This window comes from Miniopterus schreibersii (assembly GCF_964146895.1).
Source record: "Miniopterus schreibersii genome assembly, chromosome: 4".
NCBI classification, from domain to species: domain Eukaryota; kingdom Metazoa; phylum Chordata; class Mammalia; order Chiroptera; family Miniopteridae; genus Miniopterus; species Miniopterus schreibersii.
The window spans coordinates 71,333,109-71,354,320 of record NC_138105.1 but is presented as its reverse complement, the minus strand read 5'-3'; the positions used below and the strand labels follow the sequence as shown (position 1 = coordinate 71,354,320).

General features: G+C 45.4%; 1 protein-coding gene across 5 annotated transcripts in view; it reads right to left on the bottom strand.

Moving 5' to 3' along the window:
- Positions 1–21,212, bottom strand: part of CACNA1A (calcium voltage-gated channel subunit alpha1 A) — a gene marked incomplete at its 5' end in the record, with an annotated part of 198,458 nt that overhangs the window by 153,717 nt on the left and 23,529 nt on the right. For 4 of the 5 annotated variants that reach the window (XM_081134439.1, XM_081134442.1, XM_081134443.1 and 1 more), the window contains 2 exons: positions 8,616–8,755; positions 10,824–10,929. In XM_081134439.1, coding sequence (XP_080990565.1) covers positions 8,616–8,755; positions 10,824–10,929 — 246 coding nt within the window. The remainder of the gene's footprint in view (positions 1–8,615; positions 8,756–10,823; positions 10,930–21,212) is intronic. The other variant, XM_081134440.1, reaches the window with a different exon arrangement.

Sequence of the window (21,212 nt, the reverse complement as noted above, 5' to 3'; positions counted from 1 at the left end):
CCATTTTCTTCCCTGATCTTGGATGAGGCTGTGAGGAGATGTGGGAGCTATTTTGCAACCTTGAGGTGACAAAGCATGAAGTTGAAATTCAGCACACTAAAGGAGGTGGAGTGGAAGATGGAAGGACATCACTAAGCTACTCCATTAATTCTGGTCCACTGATTTGTGGATTTCTAAGTCAGAAGCCACAAACCTCTACTTAATGCTAAAGCCCCTTCGAGCTGCCTCTTCTATTACTTGCAGAGAAAAGCATTTCCAACTAACCTAACTGAGCCGGGTTCTATAAGGAACACATATCATGCATGTTTCTTGGGGAAAAAACTCACTAAATGGCATGGCAGGTAGAAATGACCTCACAAATTTAATTACTATATTCTTCCTTTTTCTTTTTGTATGTGTGCCCATTATATACCGATGATTTTATGTTAAGTCAGATTTGCACAGGGTGCAATTCTGCTACACACTTTACAGTTTTGGCTTTAAAAATGTCCTATCCATCCAAACTCCTCGGAGTGGCTCACAAAGACCTCGCCTGATCCCTCCTGTCCACTCAATCTTATAATTATTCTCTTTAACATTCCTGGAATGCCAACATGAAGCAAGGGAAAAGCACTGACCACATTTTAGTGGCCAGAGCAGGACTTAAGAGTCTTAGGTTTCCTTCCTTCCTCTGTCCCTGATGCCAGAGTTTTGTGTCCTGAAATTCTGTGGGTGGCCTTCAAATGTGCCTGTGAAGAGTGAAAACAAAGCACCCAGGGCCTGTGCCTCTTCAGTATGACCCCCTCTAAAAAACAAACAAAAAGCACTTTACAAAACAAACCAAACAAACAAAACCTTGACTCCTAAAATCAAAGCTTCTTAGGGATGAAGGGACCCTTGGGAGTAAAGTATTTGAAGCTCTTTAGCTTCTGATGTCTCCAAAGAAGGTTTACAAGTAGGTGAATCACACACTTAGAAAATATGCTCCAGCCACCTGGTTAAATGGGCAACCTGCACAATCATACTCAGCAGGCCCAAGAACACAGCCCTGCTCAGACACTCCCTCCTCCACACAAACCTATGCAAATCTGTGCCACCTTATTAATGCCAAGTAGCTAACAAAGCTGACTCCAAAAGAGTTTTAGTATTAAGAGCGAAAGACGTAAGACATACCATAACCCCTGGGGTGGGATCACCACCTTAGGCATATTCTAGCCATAGCACATGCAATGGTTAAGTCAATGCTCCCAACTGCACCATCTCACCTAGATCAGCCAACAGGCATGGGCCCTCAGGCAGGGGCTTCTCTGCCTTGAGAAGCAGTTTATTTTACAGTAAAGCTGCCTTAAATATTGACAAGCCATAGACACCACTAATTCATTCAGTCAAAAACATTTATTATGCACCAACTGTGTGCCAGGCACTATTCTAGACACTGAGGAACTCAACTACAAGCAGAAGAGACCAAATCCCTGCCCTCATGGAGCTGGCTTGTGGAAGAGACAGGCAAAGAAAGAAATAAGTGAAATATCTAGCTTGTCAGAAAATGGTAAGTGCATTAAAAAAAATCTAAATAGAAGAAAGAGAACAGAAAGTGTTGGGAGAGTTAAAATTATAGATAAGGGGCCAGGGGACACTGGAGTAAAGTTTTGAAGATAAGCAGGTATTTGGGAGAAGAGCATACCAGGCAGAGGAAACTGCAAGTGCAAAGGCCCCAAGGTGGAAACTCGCCTGAAGTGTTCAAGGTATAGTGAGGAGCCCAGTGCAGCTTGAGCCAAGTGAGCGAAGAGGAGGGGAGGGGGTGATGACGGTGGGAGGAGAGGAGGGCAAATCGTGCAGGTCCTTGTGGGCCACAGTGAGTGAGGACTTCGGCTTCTGCACTGAGTGAGATGGGAACAGAAGGGATGTGAGCAGAAAAGTGATTTGATCTAATTTATGTGTTAAAAGGATCTTTCTGGCTGCTTGTGTTGATAACAGGCTGTGGGGGAGGAGGGCAGAGCAGAGTGACCCGAGCAGAGGCTGCTTCAACAATCCAGCCGAGAGATGACGATGGCTTGGCTGGGGACGGTGGCAGTGAAGACGGGAGGCACAATGAGATCCTGCGTGGATGTTAAAGAGAGAACCTATAGAATTTGCAGAAAGGCTGGTCATGGGGTGTGTGTGAGAGACATGAGGTGTCAAGATTTTTGGCCAGAGTCCCTGGAAGGATGGTGCTGCCATCCAACAATATGGGAAGACAGGAAGAGGAAATATTAGGAAGGTACTCAGTTCAGTTTTGGACATCTAGATTGTGAAATGCCTGTAATTCCACTCTAAGTGGGCACTCTGAGAGAGTTCCAGGCTGGAGATGTTAAGTTTGGGAAATGTCAGCGCAGAAGGTATTTAAACCTTTGAGATTGGATGAAATCACCAAGGGGCTCATTACAGCCTGAGAAGTTAAGCAAAGAGGGGCTTTCATTTTCCTAGGACTCCCCCTTTCCCTAAATGTCAGCTTTAGCACTCTACTACACAACCCCCGAAAGCAGGGGCCTTCGTCTCTGGGTTAGGCCCAGGTCCTCCCTGGAGAGCTCTGTCACACGGCATCTTCAGGCCCTGTAGCTCCTCCCTGCACAAAGCAAAGCACGGTGTCTCTCGCTCGGCAGCCTCTGCCTTGGTCCCAGGTACCCACTTGCTTCCTGTTCCGCTGAGATTTCCTCTGCCGGCCAGGCAGCCACCTCGCTGTCCTGGTGAGAAAAGAGGGAGTCATTACCCTGCAAACTGTAGAAGCAGCGGCCAGATGCCTCTCTGGAGGCAGGCTGGAGTCTGTCATAGCAACTCAAGAGGACAAGACCTCAATCAGCCCCTAAACCTGTGGAGAGACGAATGGCAAGGTCTTCTCCGGCCCCACGGGGGAAATGGCCAAGAAGCTCAGTATGAAAAAACGTCACCTGGCCATCTGGCCCTTGCTCAGTCCCGTCCCCCCTGATGGGGGTGAAGCACAGAGGGAGAAAGGAGGAGCCCTTCACACAACAGTGTGCCGAGTGCTGTCCAGGGTGCTGAAACCTCTGACCCACTAGGCTTCCCACCTACTGCTCCTGGCGTTAGTTTGGGAACCTCTGAGAGCAGATCCAAGACAAGGACTTTAGGGAGGTGATCCATGGAATCACAAGGAATGAACTGGAAGTTGGTAAAGCGTGCACAAATGAATGAGTTTCACTGTGAGCGACTGGGAGTCGATCGTGCAGAGGACCCTTTGAGAAGTTGTAGAACACACCTCAGAGTTTTCGACTGAGCAGTGGGGAAGCCAGGGTATTTACACACTGACTCCCTTGCTCAGTGGTTAAGGGCTGCTCCTGGGTGGGTTGAGCACCTGTCATGTGTCTGAACAAGCACCTGCCATGTTGGAGAAGACCCTCTAACAGTGATGCCCAAAGATGAGAGTGTTGGAGGTGGGTTAGGTTGCACAAGAACTGCCCACCACAGCTGCAGGTAACTCAGAGGTGAGCTGGATGAAGATGCGGGGGAATCTCTGCAGCATCAACCACACACCTCCAAAGGAATTTGTTTTAATTGCTCCTTCAGACCACCAACTCCCATTTATGAAGCACTCGGAAAGGTCCAGGAGCTCGGTTCATAGTATTTGACACATATATTGCCTTCTCTAGTCCCTACCACAGCCTGGTGTAGTTCACGGACCTTCCAAAAAGGAACCTTTATTTTTATAGTCACAAAATGTCAGAGCTGGCAAGGATCCAGAGCTCATCTGTCCCTTGCCTTAGGTGATGTCAGGGTATCTGTTATAGTCGTCAGGAATGTTTGACTATCTCTATCAATGCAATGGTCCCCCTCTCCTTAAACAGCTTAGTGAATTTCCTGGGACACTCTGATGATCAGAAGTGTTCCACTTTCCAGTTTAGCAACCATTCATTTTACTGAGCACATATGCTGCTAAGCCCGTGAATACAAAACAACTGTTTTCATTCCCACCCCGGCAATGTTCAGATTCTTTTCTTAACTTGCACAATTGTATTAACTGACCGCTCCGATGTTATTATATATATTTGAGCATTACCACAAAAGCTCCGTTATCTCAGAAATATAGCCACGCATCTGAAATATTCTTTACACATTTTCAGTTTGATTCAGTCCTTCAAATACAATGGGAGTCCACTTTAAAAGGATTTGATTAAATTACAAAGTTAGAATTTCTCCGAGGCCTTGAGCTACATAGAACAAACAAAAAAATCCATGGGTAAGATCTTTCCCATCAAACTTTACACAAGAAAGCAAAAACCTTGGTAATCTGTGAAAAAAAAAAATGGTGTTTTAATGCTGTGCTTTGCTTAGAAATGTGAGAAAACAATGAGTTCATCAGAAAGGGCTTATTAAAATCATCTTTGTCTCAATATCAAATTAATACACTCAAGTCCCCTTCCCCCCAGAACATGGAGTTAAAAGAGTTTATGGCATTTCCCCACCAGTGACGTTGAGCAGAAGGCCAGGTTCGCAGAGCTTTTAGTGTCCTCTCCCTGTTCTTAGCTTCTAACCCAACATGAGACATGAGACTAAATAGCCCCTTGGAATTTGAAGTAATGAAATCTTGAGCGATGTGCTTGAATTTGAAGGAGACAGAACCACCAGACAATAAGGAAAGGTGGTTGATTACTGGAGAAATAAGAACAACAAAAGCAAGAGGAAAGAATGCAGGAAAAAGAAAGGAGGAGAGGGGAATGGATAAGAAAGGACAGAAACCTACAATAGTGACTCCTCATGGTTTTAGGACCAGAGCCCCCTTAGAATCTAATGAAAACTAAAGACCAGAAAAAAATATATATACACACAATTTGCATGCAATTTTAAAGGATTCATGGATACAACTATGGGCTTCCATCCTTAGGCTCTCTCTGCCTCTGATGAAGAATTTCTCCTCTAGAGGCTCATCAGATGTCATAAAACTAGAAAAAAAGACCACCTTGTTGTAATCAAGGAGCAGATAGATACAAACATCCAACTGGCCCAGCTGACCCATCGAATGGCCACCTTTCAATGTACTGATCACTTAGTGAGACTTACTACATATTCCTGGGTGTTTCAAGAACCATGTTATAAAAAAACACACACGGTGTTTTAAAAAAAGTTATCATCCAAGTATATGTTTACTGGGTTTTAGAGAGAGAGGAAGGGAGGGAGAAAGAGAAAGAAAGAAACAAAAACATCGATGTGAGAGAAACATTGATTGGTTGCCTCCCATATGCACCCTGACTGGGAATCGAACCCACAACCTTTTTGGTGTATGGGACAATGCTCCAACCAACTGAGCCACCCAGCTATGGCAAAAAACAAGGTTTTAAGGCTCCTTCCTGCCAGCAAGGTCAAGCCAGCCCCTGCCAGCAAAAGCCAGCCCCCAGGGAGCATAAATTGGCACAACCACTCTGCAGAGCAATTTGGCAATATCTAGAGAAGCTGAGGATGTGTATGGTACACGACTCAGCAATTCCACTCCTGGGTATATGCCCTAGAGAAATCCACTCGCAAGAACGAGGAGACAGCTTGGTTCAAAATAGCCCAAAGCTGGAAACAACCCCAATGGATAAATACCTGGTAGAATATTCATACTGCAAAATATTAAGTAGTAATGAAAATGGGTGAATGAGACCTAGTCTTGTCAATCAGAGTAATGTCATGCTGAGTTCAAGAAGAAAACATTTATAGAGAAACTTAAAGCATGCAAAACAGTATCATATGTATATATTTCTTATATATTTATATAATAAAAGTGTAAATGCATAAGTGGGAATGATAGGCAAAACTCTGGAAAGTGTCTCTAGATGGGAAAAAGAAAGGAATGGGGTCAGAAAAAGGAACGTAGGGACTTAACTGAACTAAAAAGTTTAAATTTTAAAAAAAATCCTCACCCAAGGATATTTTTTCCATTGTGTTTCAGACAGTGTGGAAAGGGGGGTAGGGGGTGGGGGAGAGAAACATCAATGTGAGAGAGATACATCGATTGGTTGCCTCCTACATGTGCCCCGACCAGGGCCTGGGATCAAGCCTGCAACAGAGGTACATTCCCTTGGCCAAAATCGAACCTGGGATCCTTCAGTCCAAGGGCTGGCACTCTAACCACTGAGCCAAACCGGCTAGGGCTAGAAAGCTTTCTTTCTTTCTTTCTTTCTTTCTTTCTTTCTTTCTTTCTTTCTTTCTTTCTTTCTTTCTTTCTTTCTTTCTTTCTTTCTTTCTTTCATTCATTCATTCATTTATTTATTTTTTAATATATCTTTATTGATTCAGAGAGAGGAAGGGAGAGGGAGAGAGAAACATCAATGATGAGAGAGAGTCATTGATCAGCCGCCTCCTGCACGCCCCCGACTGGGGATCGAGCTTGCAACCCAGGCATGTGCCCTGACCAGGAATCAAATCTCGATCTCCTGGATCCTAGGTCGATGCTCAACCGCTGAACCACGCCTGGCTGGCCTAGAAAGGTTCATTTTGATGGCAGGTTGCTCCATTACCTCCCTGCGCTCACCTCCTCTACTCTCTCCCTCCGTCGCTCTGCTCCAGACACCCTGGCCTCACTGTTCATCAAACACAAGCCAGCCTCAGGGCTTTTGCACCTGCTGTTCCCTCTGCCTAACACTCCCCTCCTTCAGCTATCCTCATGGCTCATTCACTCACCTCTTTCCGGTTTTCATTCAAATATCACCCTCCTAATGAAATCTTCCCTAGCTTCTAGCCCTCCTGCTCATAATACATCCCATCCCTTCCCTGATTTATTATTTCTCTGTAGCCCTTACCACCATCTACATGCTAGACATTTCATTCATTCATTCATTTAGTCTTTCTTCACCACTAGAATATAGGTTCCACAAGAAGAGCGACTTTTGTCTGTTTCACTCACTGCTGTGTCACCGAGCCTGGCGCATAGTAGGTACACACTAAATATTCATTGAATGAATATTTGCACACACAGGTATTTGTTCTATTGTCCTCTGCTTCTTTTTGAATGTGTCTTATTTTTATTATACATTTTTTTAACAACAACAAAGTCAGCCACTGGGCTACTTCACAGACAAGTTTCCTAGCAAGCTAAGAGAAAAATGCCCAATGCCGTGACACGTCTCTGGAACCTGCCAATGTCTCAAACCACAGGACTGTGGGCACAGCCAACAGAGGTCCCTTCGGAAACACCTACCTGCTAGAGCTACCCAGAGTACTCAAAACAGACTCCTCACCTCTGACTGCCTCCACTGAAACAGGCCCACATGGCACAATTCCTACTGTGAGAAGCAGCATTGCTCAGAACAACATATGTTCCCCAAACCTGAATAGTGAGAGCCTAGCCAACACAGTATGAGTGCTAAGACCCATGACGTCTGCCAAGAGAGACAGGACCTAGAGCAGCAACAGAGCCTAGAGGGGAAATATGAACCCACAGAGGACTATGGCCCCACAGCGGAGAACTATACGGAAGGCCTCCCAACCAAGAGGGGTCTTGGAAGAGAAGAGGGAGAGGAGTGGGTGGGCAGAGGCAGAAATCAACACCGAATGGTAATGCCCGTACTGGGACCTGATAAAGGGCTTTGGGGTCTGTGTCAGAGATTGGCTGGCCATTCACCAAATCCATTTTCTTTCCTTTCTATGCACAGTCTCAATTTCCCAGCTTCCCCTGTAGTGTTGTGCATGTGGGCATGTGACTTGGGCATGTGACTTGGCTTCTAGCCAAAGGCATATGACTGGAATATGTGCCAAGTCCCGGGCTCATAAACCTCTCAAGTATCACTTTCCATGCTCATTTCTCTTCTGTTATTTGATGCAGATAAGCAGAAAGTTCTTGGAAGCTGTGGGTTAATAAGGAGAAACCACAATATAGCAAGGGTCTGGGCCCCTCAATCACTGTTCGGAGGAGAGAAGCCTGCCAGTGAGGAATAGCTGTTTTGAACTTAAAATGCATGAGAAATAAACTTCTGTTGTGTTTAAGTCATAACCTAGTTTTGGATTTTTTGTGTGATAGTAGCTAATGTTTCCTTATGCAGGGTCCTTGACGGAAAGTGTATACACATCCACCTTTCAACTAGGCTTCACTGTATACAGATCTGAAAACTCCTGGAAGGCAGTGATTGCACCTTATCTAGACCGGTTTTCTCCATAGTCCTACCACAATCTCTTGCATCCAAAAGTCTTTAGCAAACATTAACCAATTTAAAATAGGGCAAGACATCCCAAGCAAAGCAAAAGGACCATGCATGCACAACAGTTAAGAGCTTGACTGCTTCAATCACATAATATCAGCTTCAAATCCCAGTTCTATCACCTACTAGCTGGGTGATCTCAGGCAAGTTCCTCTCTGTGCTTCCAATTCCTCAGTGGTCACATGGGAATATTAATATTTCCTAATTCATTTGGGTTGTTGTGAGGATTAAATGAGAGGATGCACATAAAGCACTTTGAAAGCAGTTGACTCTAATAAGCTATTATTCTAATTGTAACAGAAAGCATCCGCTGTAATATGCAGCCGAGATTTGGAGGTGGGGTGAACGAAGGCAGAAGAACATGGGGGCCCAGCCTCCCTGGGCCTAGCCTGGACCACACCAACTGTTACGTTTCTGAAGTCCTTGTAATTCAAGATAATTCTAAGAAACACAGCACACTTCACTTACCCTGTTAGCACCACCACGAAGTCCATCACGTTCCAACCATTCCTCAGGTAAGAGCCTTTGTGGAAGGCAAACCCAAGGGCAATGATTTTAATGCCAGCCTCGAAACAAAAAATTCCAATGAAGTACGGTTCTGTGTCATCCTGGAAGGGAGAGAGGGTAAGGTCAGGTCTTTGGTTATGCAGAGGGTGGAATGACTAGGGAACCAGCCCACCTAGAGATCTGTACCCACCTCCCCTCCCCTCTCGAAACCCTCCAGTGCTCCCTGCCCCCACCACACCCTTCCTCGACTTCTCCTGCCTGAAGGCTTTTGCAAGAGAAACAGACACAAGGGAAAGACACTCCCTTCTTTCCTTTTGGTCAGCTTCACATACCACTTGGGGAAATAGAATTGTTTGGACCTGTGTTGTCCAATACAGCAGCCACTGGTTACATTAGCTGCTTAAATTTGAATAAATTTAAATTAATTTGAATGGAATAAAATGAAAGACTCAGTCCTGCAGTCACGCTAGCTACCTTTCCAGTGGTTTCCATATTAGAAAGTGCAGATGGGGAACATTTCCATCACTGCAGAAAATTCTACCTGAAAGCACTGGTTTAGCCTGTTTACCTACACATCACTCAAGGCCTTTGAGGGTGGACCCCATGCACCGACCTTACCCCCAGATCTGACACTCCTGATGGTTCTCAGCTGGTCTGCACCAGCACAGATGTTCAGGTTGCTAAAATATTGGAATAATACTTCTGCGCTGGCTGGCAAATGGCCAATGCCTCTGCCCCCATCCTCTCGCTGGACCTCCCACCGGTTCTGGCTTCCAGCTGATGGTCTACAGTAGTTGAAATTAAGCTATAAGCTCCACTCCGTCAGAGCCCCTCCACGGACACTTTCCCATCTGTTATGACAGTTTCTTAAGCTTCAATCATTTGCATTCTGCCTTCATTTTTTGTATATCGGCTTGCCACGGCACTACTATTTGCTTATTAGCTTTCAATTGACTTTTCACTTAGCTTCATCTCAAGCAAAAACAGAAAGTGTCTTAAAATCGTAATTTTGCTAAGCTAGTTCTACTTTTCTGGGATATACACTATAATGTATAACTATTAAAAAGTCTTGAGACCATCAACACTGTATGAATTAGGAACCAGTGGATTCTTACATCCCCCAGGCCCCTCTACACTAGAGCTATTACAACTGGTTTTAAAAGTGACAGGAAGGAGAGAAGTCTCCTCCATTGTATTGTCAGAATGCAAGGAGGGGACCCAAGGAGCTGAGGGGGTCACTGGGACAATCAAGAAGGATCTTAATGCTAGTTTTCAGCTCTGCAGAGTTTCATAAAGTGAGCAACTTTAAATAAGGACTTTAAATGTCCTCCAGAGCTGACATCCATGTATAGGAAACACAGGGGATGGAAAAACAAGCTAAGTGACATCATAAGTAAGTCACCAGGCAAAAATCAGGATGTGGGACACTCCTTAGGGCATCTGGACTGGTTTCTGCAATAAGTCAATGACAGGAAAGAATATATTGCTCTAAATTAAAAGTCTTAAGTGACATAACACAATCTAGACCATATTTGGATCTTGGTTGAAACAAATCAACTGTAAAATGCCATTTGAGACAATCACAGAAATGTAATTACTGACTGGGTCTTAGATGATCCCAAGGAACCACTGTTAATTGTGTTGGGCGTGAACACAAAACTGTGGTGATGTTAAAAAAGCCTGTATTTTTAGCAATGCAAACTTAGGTATATGGCTACAATTGACAAGCTGTCTGGGATTTGCCTTAAAAAACTTTGACCACGAAAGATAAACCATGAAAATAAAAAGACAGAAAATACGAATGAGGCAAAATCTTGACAATTGTTGGATCTGGATGATGGGTTCATGGGGGAGGGGTTCATTTTACTGTTCTCTGTATTTTGGTGTATTATTCATAAGAATTTTGGTTTGAATGTGACATTTCACGGACAATGTGACCACTCTCACCCCCTCCTGGTTGATGCCAGGTCTTGTGGGCAACAAGGACGGGAGATGGGCAGGGAGGGCATCTCTCTTCCCGGATTATTGGTGTTCGTGAAATTTAGGCTCCCCTGGGCAGGGGGCCCACAATCCAGCTCTTGGCTCCAAGACCAGTGGCCTTCTGCTCTCACTGCCACACCAGTTTGCCACAAAAGCAAAGGAGAAACCCCTAAGAGAGACATCACTCACCAGTCGTTCAGACATGGGGGTCTTGTCATCGTCAGGTAGGTGTTGCTCCAGGGCAAGGACGATGCAGTTTGCTATGATGGTGGCTAAAATCATATATTCAAAGGGAGTATTGGAGAATTAAGGAAAAACTTTCCAGCTTGTTTAGGTTCACAGCAAAACTGAGAAAGTACAGAGATTTCCCATATGCCCCCTGCCCCCTGACATGCACAGCACCTCCCACGATCAACATCCCCCCAGAGTGGTACATTTGTTACAGCCGATGACTTATATTGACAAATCATAACAACTCAAGGTCCATGGTTCGCTCCTGGTGCTGAACAATCCACGAGCTCGAGCAAATGTATAATGACTTGTATCCACCATTATAGCCTCATACAGATTAAGTTCGCTGCCCTAAAAACCCGACAGCTGACTTAGAAGGAAAATGTGGATATTATTCCTCTGTCTCACCTCCAACATTTATTGGACAAATATGAATTCAGCACCTACTGTGTGGCAGGGCCTATTCTGGGTGCTGGAGACACAGTGGAGAGTAAAACAGAAAAATCTCTGCCTTCGGGGAAGCAAAGTGAGTAAGTGGGATAACCACGTCATACAGCGTGTTAGGAGATGGCGAACGCTACAGAAAGAAAAAGCAAGAACAGAGGTCTCGGGCTGCAACTCAAAATACGGAGGTTAGATAGGACACCAAAAGCATGAGCACCGAAAGCAAAAAAAAAAAAAAAAAATTGATAAACTAGACTTTGTCAAAATTTAAAACTTTTGTGCATCAAAGGGCATTATCAAGAAAGTGAAAAGGTAACCAAGAGAATGGGAGAAAATATTTGCAAATCATGTCTGATAAGGTTCTAGAATCCAGAATATATAAAGAACACTTACAACTCAACAACAAATAGACAAAAACACCAATTGGAAAAATGGGCAAAGGGCTTGAGTAGACATTTCTCTAAAGTAGATATTCAAATAGTCAACAAGCATATGAAAAGATGTTCAACATCATTAGCCATTAGGGAAATGCAAATCAAAACCACAATGAGATTCCACACCATACCCACTAGGATGGCTAGAATTAAAAACAGAAAACAGTAAGTGTTGGCAAGGATGTGAGAAACTGGAACTGTGCATTGCTGATGGTAATGTAAAATGGTGTACCATTGTGGAAAATAGTTTGGTGGTCCCTCAAAAAGTTAAATATAGAATAACCACATGATCCAGCAATTATACTCCATGAACAAAAAAAAAAAAAAAAAAGGGAGCCTGGCTGGGTGTGGCTCAGCTGTTGAGCATCGACCTAGGATCCAGGAGATTGTGGTTCAATTCCTGGTCAGGGCACATGCCCGGGTTGTGGGCTCAGTCCTCAGTTGGTGGCGTGCAGGAGGCAGCCGATCAATGACTCTCTCATCATTGGTGCTTCTCTCTCTCTCCCTCTCCCTTCCTCTCTCTGAAATCAATAAAGGTATATTTAAAAAAAAGGGGGGGAGACAAATACTTGTACACCCATGCTCATAGAAGCACTATTTATAATTACCAAAAGGGAGAAACAACCCAAATGTCCATCAGCTGATGAATTGTTAAACAAAATGTGGTATATTCATAAAATGGAATATCAGCCATAAAAGTGAAGCACTGACACATGCTACAATGTGGATGAACCTCAGAGACATTATGCTGAGTGAAAGAAGCCAGACACAAAAGACCACAGAGTGTATAAATTCCACTGATATAAAATGCCCAGAATGGGCACATCCACAGAACCAAAAAGCAGATTGGTGGGTGCCAGGGCTGGGGGAGGGGGAATTGGGGGGTGACTGCTTAGTGTTTTCTAACTAGATAGAGGTGATAGCTGCACAATATTGTGAATGTACTAAATACCACTGAATTAGTCACTTTATTTTATTTACTTATTTATTTATTTATTTATTTATTAAATATATCTTTATTGATTTCAGAGAGAGGAAAGGAGAGGGAGAGAGAGATGGAAACATCAATGATGAGAGAGTCATTGATCAGCTGCAGCCCGCAACCCGGGCATGTGCCCTGACCGGGAATAGAACCCCGATCGCCTGGATCCTAGGTCGACGCTCAACCGCTGAGCCACGCTCGGCCGGGCTGAATTAGTCACTTTAAAATGGCTAATACCATTATGTGAATTTCACCTCAATAAAAAAATAACATGGTGGTCAGGGCAGGCCTCTGAGAAGCTGACCTTTCAAGATCTGAGTAAGGGAAGGGGCAGCATTCAGTCTCCCTCCAGGCAAACTCCTCCCTGCATCCTGGGAACGCTCCCTCGGTTAATGTGATCACCAAGAGTCCCACTGGATGGTCTGCACTTGGAGAGGGTCTGTCCTGCTCAGTTCATATTAGTTAGGGCTTGACCCGCTGATCAGCTGGTGAATGAGAATGCCCCCGTCCCTGTCCCCGTCCCCGTCCCCGTCCCCGTCAGACCTGCAGAAGCACCCTGGGTCCAACAGCCTCAATAAACAGAGCCGGCAAAGTCTGAGAAGGAGGTGTAGGTGTGGAGAAATGGATGATAGAGGGAGAAAGCATAAGGTATTGCTTACTTGGGAGCAGTTTCCCAGCCTCAGCACTACTGAAATCTGGGGCTGGATCATTCTCTGGGGTGAGGCGTCCTGTGCACTGTAGGATGCTGAGCAGCATCCCTGCTTCCACCCACCAGATGCCAGTAGCGCCCCCTCCTCTCCAGTTATGACAACCAAAACTTACGACAACTAAAAATCATCTCCAGACATTTCCAAGTGTCTCCTGGGAACACTGAAATCCACTGCTGTGCAGAAGGATCAACTAGAGCGTCGTGGTAAACTTGGCCATTTAAACCGCTGCCCTCTTCTAGCTTTCTCTCTTGGAAACTTAACTGGTTTCAGTCTCCTCTTTGGCTCTAGAGTTAGGTTCATCTTTTTGGAAGCTCCACAAAACCAAGGGATCTTACAGGCTGGAGGAGTTGGAGCATATACCCACTTTCCAGGTGGGAAAACAGAGTCTGAAACAGGAAACCTGGGAGTAAAAGTCTACTTAAGTCAGGAAAACCAGGCCTTCTTTGCCACCAGCTCCAGCCTTTGCCTCCAGCTGAAAGCAGCTGAGTTGCACTCCATGCACACTCTGAAAAGCAAATCTGAGACTCAGGGCAATTTGAGGAGCCAACAAAAGCCAGCCTTGCCGACGATCGGCTCTGATTGGCTTCCTGCCTCCGAGCTGACAGTCATTAGGAGCACAGAGAACAAAGCTGGGCGCTGTTGCACAAATACTCCATTCTGCCTCACCCTGCAGCCCGGAAAATAAGAGACAATATTTGTACACAGAGAAGCAATGCCAAGCCCTTCCCTAGCCTCCCCTTGCCGAGGCCTCTGAAATCATGATTTGAATCTGATGATTTCCCTTCCCTGCCAGCTAGCTTCCTGCTTACTTCTGCATTAAGCTTCCTTCTCACTCCTCTGGCCCCCTGGCCTCCTGCCCCCAAACAGCTGGGATGTGACTTCCTTCGCATTAGATTCAAGCTGAGGTTCCAGGAAGCGTCCCAGAAGGTGGCCAGCAAGCAGCACTGGGGTGGGCTGCGTTATCAGGGTTTCAGGTGCGGTGTCGCCTGGATTCCAGACCCAGAGCTCGCGGGGTAAGGCGATGAAGCCTTAGTCAGCACACCGGCAGATGAACAAGGCCGCCTCTTCCTCCCTTATTTGTGTGTTTTGGTTATTGTCAGACACGGCTACACCAGCTATCAAATGTCATCTCCCTCCCCTCCACCCACCCACCCACCCACAGACCCTGCTAATGTCCACAGACATGCCCCAAAAGGGAACGTGCAACATCGACCTCAGACTCCTGTGGTTCAAGGACCAGCAGGATCAGCAGCACCCACTGAAATGCAGAGTCTCAGACCCTGGCCGACCTGCTGAGTCAGAAGCTGCATTTTAGCAAGAGCTTCAGGGGATCTGTGTGCACAGTAGAGCTGCCTTCGATCTATTTCAGGGGCAGGAGGAGCCCAGGTAATTGTGGCTTTGAGTCATCCCAAAAGAAGTGGGGGCCTTTCTTTCCTCCCCAAGCTTTCTCCTCCATGCTCTGGCCCCAGGTGGAGTTCAGCACTCCTGGTCTTCTGCTACCACTCAGGCAAGGGAGCTCATAAGAAACCCAAGCTTTTGATGAAACAAGAGCAATGCTGGAATAAGACAAATAAGCAAAAAGAAAAGTAGAACTTCACGTGGAAGCAGTCACTGCCTCCCCCTGGCTCCCATTTCACTCAGAAGACGACTCAAGTCCTCCTGGCAGCCAGCAGGGCCCTGCATGACCTGCCCCATCACCCCCCTGCCCTCGCCTTCTCCATTCTCCCCACTTACTCAGCTGCAACCACAATGGTCTCCAGGTTCTCCAAACACACCAGGGCCTTTGCATCTGCTATTCTCACTCCTGGGTGCTCTTTTCCCAGAGACCTACATGGTTCCCTCCCTCACTTCCTTTAGGTCTTTACTCAAAGGTCATATCCTCAGTGAGGCCTTCAACCCCCTTCCCCTGATTCATTCTTTCCCTCGGTCTTTGTCCCCAAATATCTCCTACAGTTTTCTTCTTTATCTCTTTCACTGCTTATCTCCCCTAATAGATTGTAAGCTCTACGCAAGCAGGGGTTTCTGTCTACTTTGTTCACTGCTTTGGTCTCAGCACCGAAGAGCACATATGTTATATATGATAGTAGTTGCTCAATAAACACCTGTATGAGAAAGAAGGGTGGGCAGGTCCTGCTTTCTGCACCTCTTCCCCAACTCCCTCTCATGCCAAGTCTCTGTGGGCAAGTTAAAGATACAATCAACGCCTTAAAATAAACAATGACGTGGCTGGAGCACAGACACAAAGATGGGGTACTGCCATGTCCCATGCAGAAGTCAAAGGCAGTCCAGGCAGGGGGAGGTAAGGCTTTCTCAGCCCAACCCCAAGTTGTGCCCGATCCTCCTGATTTAGAAAGCCTGGGTCCTAACTCACAGCTGCGGTGAGCAATGCCTCTGCTAGCTGAGCTGAGCTGAGCCTTCTTGCTTCCGGATTGGTTGGTGAAAAAGCACCTGTGTCAGCGGGATCCAGAATAATCAGCCAGCCGAAGAGGCCAAGGGGAGGAAGGGGGGGTGGAGATGAAAGGAGAGAAGCATCCCTGATGGGAGGAAAAGCTGGCTCCTGAAATGGCTCATGGAAGGCAGGGTAGCAAACAGCCCTGCAGGCAAGTGCAGATGCACAAAGCTCCCCCCACCCCCACCCCCCACCGCAATTAAACTGATAAGGACCCACAGAGGCCCTGGAGAGGGGCTGTGTGTGACACTGGAAATGACCAAACAATTCTTTCCGGGGAGGGAGGGAGGGCTGCATCTGCTAACAGGAGCTGCTCTTGAGATCCCGAACATCAAGGAAAATCAATTTGCAAAGTGGGCATGGCTGATGGTTCCAGCCCCTTAGCAAGACCTTGCAGAATATCCAAGTAATCCATCCTTCTCTTTCTGGTGCCCCCCACCCCCATCTCATTTCCAACCTCCTGCTGTTAGTATGAAAATCAAATCAGTTTGTTAACTCATCAAGGTCTTGACTCTATCATGGGGGCTGCCTGATGGGTGCTCCATGAGGAAACAGATACTTCATTGAGTCAACCAAGCAGTTGAGCTTGTGGGGAGAATCCAACAGACCTTATTTTCATGTTAGTTCCACACTCATCACAATTACCAGGAAGAGTGGAGGGTACCAGGGCTCTAGATGTATGGGTGTAGAACATATTCCTTGCTCCACTAAACAAAAGCCACAATTTAACTTGGCAATATGATCAACTATTATGGAGCCATTAACAGGCAAAACAACCATAATTACAGCTGCCGTTTATTGAGCACTTCGTTGGGCAGACACCGTGCTAAGCACTTTACACTCATTGTTTCAGTTAATTTCTTGCAGCAATTTTACAAGGTGGGTTCTGTTGCAAGCCTCATTTTCCAGATAAGGAAACCAAGGCTCAGAGAGGTTAAGTAAATTGCTCAAGGTCATACAGGAGGTAATGGAGGAGCTAGGGCTCACCTCAAGAACCGTGCTTTTAAGCTGGTGGTTCCCAGACCACTCGGCAGCTTACCTTTATTTAAAGGTGGTTGGTTTTTGCCCTGTCTGGTGCTTAGTGGTTGGAGTGTTGTCCTGTGCACCAAAAGGCTGCGGGTTTGATTCCCAGTTGGGGCATGTATAGGGAGCAACCAATCGTTGTTTCTTTCTCTCTCTTTTTCTCTCTCCCTTCCCTTGTCTCTAAAATCAAGGAAACATATCCTCAGGTGAGGATTTAAAAAAAAAGTGGATGGCTTTGCCTTTATTTAAAAATTGGAGTTGGGGTACACCTGGGGCCTTAAGCATATGGATGAGACAAAGTGAACTAGACTTCCCCTGAGTCCCAACCAAGTGACTGCCACCATTTAATGTAGTACCAATCAACTATCACATGCTAGTCTACACCCTCATAAGCCCGTCCCAAGTGGGTCATATTAAGAAATATTTCAACTTCCAATAATTCAAAGGGCCTGCAGTTTTGAGAACCAGGCTTCACACTCTCCAACACACAGTAACAACCAAAAATCAAGCCTAGGAAAGAACTCGCCACCAGCCCATCAGTATGAGACTCCAGCAGCGACGACACGCTAACAAGGGCAACTCCGGGGCTGGCTGGGGTGTCTTCAGCACCGTGGCCAGCGACAAGAGGCGCAAGTTTAATTTCCCAGCCAGATCCCAGGCAAGCTCGGGGCAGGGCAAGCGAACCCAGCACCAAGTACTAACACTCTCTGAGACATTTGTAAAGGTCTACATTTCACATACAGAACAGAGGCCAAAAAAGATTCATTATGTCAGCAGGAAAATCAAATGAAGAGAAAATTAAAAACCCGACACCAAGTAGATTTGATGTGTCATTTGTTTTTTAATATTATCCAAGGACTTTCAACACTTTGGTTCTGAAGAAAAGTCTACCCAGGGCAGCTAGATCATGCTACTGCTCAGAAAACTGGAAATATCTGCACGAGAGGTCATACAGCAGAGTAGTTGAAAGGGGTTGGGGGTTAGACATGGTTTTGACCTTGGACAAAAAAGGTTCCTTCTCTGAGCCTCTGTTTCCTCCTAAATAAAATGGGGAAGTAGCACTTCACAGGGCTGTGTGAGAATGGAATGAGTGGATAAACATACTTAGAACAGGGCTCAGCATATAGTACATACTCAATAAATGTGTTTTATTATTGTTTACTCTGGTTCCTGTGATGATTAGAAAACTTAGTAAGCCCAGGAAAGCCTAAGATGGGGTTCATCTCATTGTGATTATACAATTAATGCTTATTTTATTGTTTTTTTTTACAACTGCAGCTACTAGTATTAACTTTCCTATTTCTTACTTTACCACATAAGTCTCAGTCCCTTCCCTTCACTGAAGGGCACTCACCATGGCTGACGAGGCCTTCTCTTGAACCTGAAATAATTCCAAGAGCAGAATGCAGTGAAAGTATGTGTGGCCCACTCCCTGAGTATCAAGCTCAAAATAAATGTTGCAAAATCTCCATCAGACATTTCACATAAATGGTATCATACCACAGGTGGCCTTTTGTGCTTGGTTTCTTTCACTCAACATAATGAATTTGGGGTTCATCCATGTTGTAGTGTGTATCAATACTTCATTCCTTTTCATAGCTGAATAATATTCCACTGTATGAATAGACTACTATTTGTTTATCAGCTCACCCACTGAGGGACTTTTGGCTGTTTCAATCTTTTGGCTATCTAGAATAGGCAAATCTATAGAAAGAGAATGCAGTTTGGTACTTGCAGGAGCTGAAAGAAGAGGGGAATTTAGGAGTAAATGCTTACTGAGGGCTTCCTTTGGGTGGTGGAAATGCCTTGGAACTAGACAGAGGAGATGGTTGCACAACACTGAGGCTGTACTAAATGCCACTGAATTGTTCACTTTACAATGGTTAAATTATGTCATATAAATTTCACCTCAATTTAAAAAAAATCCCTCTTGGTTTTGCTTCTCGTATTTCCTCTTAATTTTCAGAGTGCCCATCATCATATGACTTTACTCGCTGACTGTTCTGGCTGGCTCTTCCTTCTGGTCCTTGACCATAAAGAGAAACACCACCTGGACAACCCTTAAAATCCCCCTTATAAAAAATAACAAATGGTTTTAGTTTTAAAAGGAAAATGTGCTTATTGTATTCTTTTGTTTTTAATTTTTAAAATTTACAATGTAGCATTTAAAGAGTGAAGTCCTTACCATACTCCACTTCCCAGAGACAACCACCATTCACAGTTTGGTGTTTATCTTCCAGTTTTTCTGACACACATTCTTTGCATTGGCTGCTCTCTCTCTCTGGGTTACTGTTCCCCCAGATTTGAGCGGGGCTCATTCCCTCGCCTCCTTCATGTTGTGCTAAAGCATTCTCTTCCTTGGCTACCAGATCTCAAATCTCAACCCTGCCAATATCTCCATCCCTGTTTGTTTGTTTTTAGCAGCTTCTCATATCAAGCAAACTAGGTATTTTATTTATTTATCTTACTGATAGTGGTCTTCCTCGCTTGTCCCATTAGAACAAGAATTTGTCTAATTTGTTCTCAGCTGTGTCCCCAGCAACTAGAACAGTGCCCAACACACAGTAGGTGCTCAATAAATACTGAATGAATGGAAACATACAAAATCACCTTTTCTCTTTACAAAACTGGAATCATGATACATAATTTCTGCAGTTTGCTGTGCCCCTGACCACACTGGGCATATCAGCACACGGGAGCTCCCTTTTATTTATTTTTATTGGACCTCCCTCTTTGAAAAGGCGGTGCAGTCTTCTTGTGAATGGATGCATCATCATTTATTTAATATTCCCCTAAACGCTTCCAGTTTGTCTCTATTACAAGCAAAACTGTGATGAATAATCTGACCAAACCTCCTTGTGCACTTGTGAAGATTTTTTTCTGCAGGATAAATTCCAACATGCGGAACTGCTCGGTCAGAGGGGTGCGCGCTTGACATTCTCACAGATGCTGCCAAATCCACCCCGAGTCACAGGGCTATATTTTCCAGTTTTTAAAAAGTGAGGTGAGTGTGTGTATGTGTGTGTGTTCCTTCTGAAATTAAATCCATAATGTAAATACAGAAATTGCTTTGTATCAAAACGTTTAAACAAGGAAGAATTAACATGACTCATGGAAAACAGACACACACGTACCAGCAAAATGAAGTCCCCCTGATGAAAAAGGAAAAAAATACCAAAACAAATTGTGAGCAGAAGATGTTGGTAAATTTTAAACTCTTGGGGTCTCTTTTTCCCGCCAGGACAGTGAAGTTCCCTGGGGACATCCAAGTGATGTGAAGTCTGCCCACTTTTCTTTGCTCTGATAACTTAGCCATGCGTTTTCCTCCCCTCCCTCCCTTCTTCCCCTCCCTCCCCCCCTGTCTCTGTCTCTGTCTCTGTCTCTGTGTCTCTCTCTCATCACTATTTCTCTGTCTCTTTCACTCCTCCCTTTTCTACTAAAGCCCTAACTGTTGGTTTTCCCTGGAGATCAATCCTAGGTAATCTTCCCTTCCTTAACTACATCCACCTTCTAGGCTAGGGCATCTCATGCATTTTGATGTACTTTTGTCACCCTCCTGCTGCCCTTTCACCCCCAAATTGACTCACAACTCTGCCTGGTGTCCTGGGAGAGCCAGAGCTGGCTCTTGTGAACCGTGTCACTCACCCTCCCTCATCTCCTGCCCTCCGGGTGGGTTTGGCCAGTGGGAAGCTCCACAGAAGGCTGGAGGGAAGGAGGAGGACTTGGGGTGTTTCTCCCCATTTCCTCCCTGCTACGGAGTGAGGTTCCAGTGACAACTATGCCCTTTTGCGCCTCCCCCGAAACATCTCAAACTTCGCAGGAGCCATCTGTGTTCATTTTCTAGGACTGCCACAATGAATTACCACAAACTGGGTGGCTTCAAACAGCATGAATTCCTTCTCTCAGTTATACAGGCCAGAAACCCACAATTAAGGTGTCAACAGGACCGAGCCCCGCCAAAGGCTCTGCCCAAGGATCCTGCTTCTCCCAGCTCCCGGTGGCCCCAGGCACTCCTTGGCTGGCAGCTACATCATTCCGATCTTTGCCTCCTACTTCACAAGACCTTGTCCCCTTCTTGCTCTTCTCTTCTAAGAGCACATCACAGAGCTTGCTCACCACTACATCTTCTTCAGCCATCCCAGTGCCTGGCACAGAGCAAGGCCCCATTAAATGTTTGTTGAATGAGACAATGAGTCCACATTTACTTCATTTGTCTTTACATCTCGGTGGCAGTCCTTTCGGTATCTTTCACCCTCTCTTCCAAATCTCTCAGCTATTGCACTGGCAACCCGTGTTAAACAGATC